Source organism: Antrostomus carolinensis, unplaced genomic scaffold (genome assembly GCF_000700745.2).
Source record: "Antrostomus carolinensis isolate BGI_N321 unplaced genomic scaffold, ASM70074v2 scaffold33056, whole genome shotgun sequence".
NCBI lineage: Eukaryota > Metazoa > Chordata > Aves > Caprimulgiformes > Caprimulgidae > Antrostomus > Antrostomus carolinensis.
Window position 1 is genome coordinate 814 of NW_010320330.1, and position 541 is coordinate 1,354.

General features: G+C 66.7%; 1 protein-coding gene across 1 annotated transcript; it reads right to left on the reverse strand.

The window, feature by feature from the left end:
• Positions 1-130: 130 nt before the first annotated feature.
• TCF15 (transcription factor 15) lies at positions 131-535 on the reverse strand (the record flags this gene model as incomplete). Its single annotated transcript, XM_010169565.1, has 1 exon — positions 131-535. A coding segment is annotated over exon 1 (405 nt), but the record flags the coding sequence as incomplete, so codon positions are not given.
• Between the last annotated feature and the right edge of the window lie 6 nt (positions 536-541).

A 541-nucleotide genomic window follows, 5' to 3' on the forward strand; every position in this document is an offset into this window, starting at 1 on the left:
CAGCCCATGGGGATGTGCCAACCCTCCTGCCCCGCTCAGCCTGGGCAGAACCTCCTGTCCCCATCCCATGGGGATGTGCCAACCCTCCTACCCCGCTCAGCCCGGGCAGGGGCTGCTGTCCCCATCCCACCTCCCCGCTCACCCCTTTCCGCTGGTTGCTGAGACAGAAGGTGCAGATGCTGCGGGGCTGTTTGCTGTCCAGGTCGCCCTTGGCTCCGTAGATGGCACTGAAGCAGGGCTGCCCATCCTCGCAGCCCTCGCCCAGCAGCAGCACGTTGGCCAGGTGGGAGATGTAGCTGGAAGCCAGGCGGAGGGTCTCGATCTTGGACAGCTTCCGATCGACTGGCTCGGTGGGGATGAGGGTCCGCAGGATCCCCATGGGCCCCGGTTTCCGCGGCAGCTTGCGGCGAACCTCGGCGCCTTCGCAGCAGCCGAACGACTGGTCCGACGTGTCGCTCTCGCTCCGGTTCTCCTCATCCTCCGAGAGGATGCTGAGGTCGGGGTAGAGCATGCGGGCGGCCACGGGACGCAGCATGGTGAA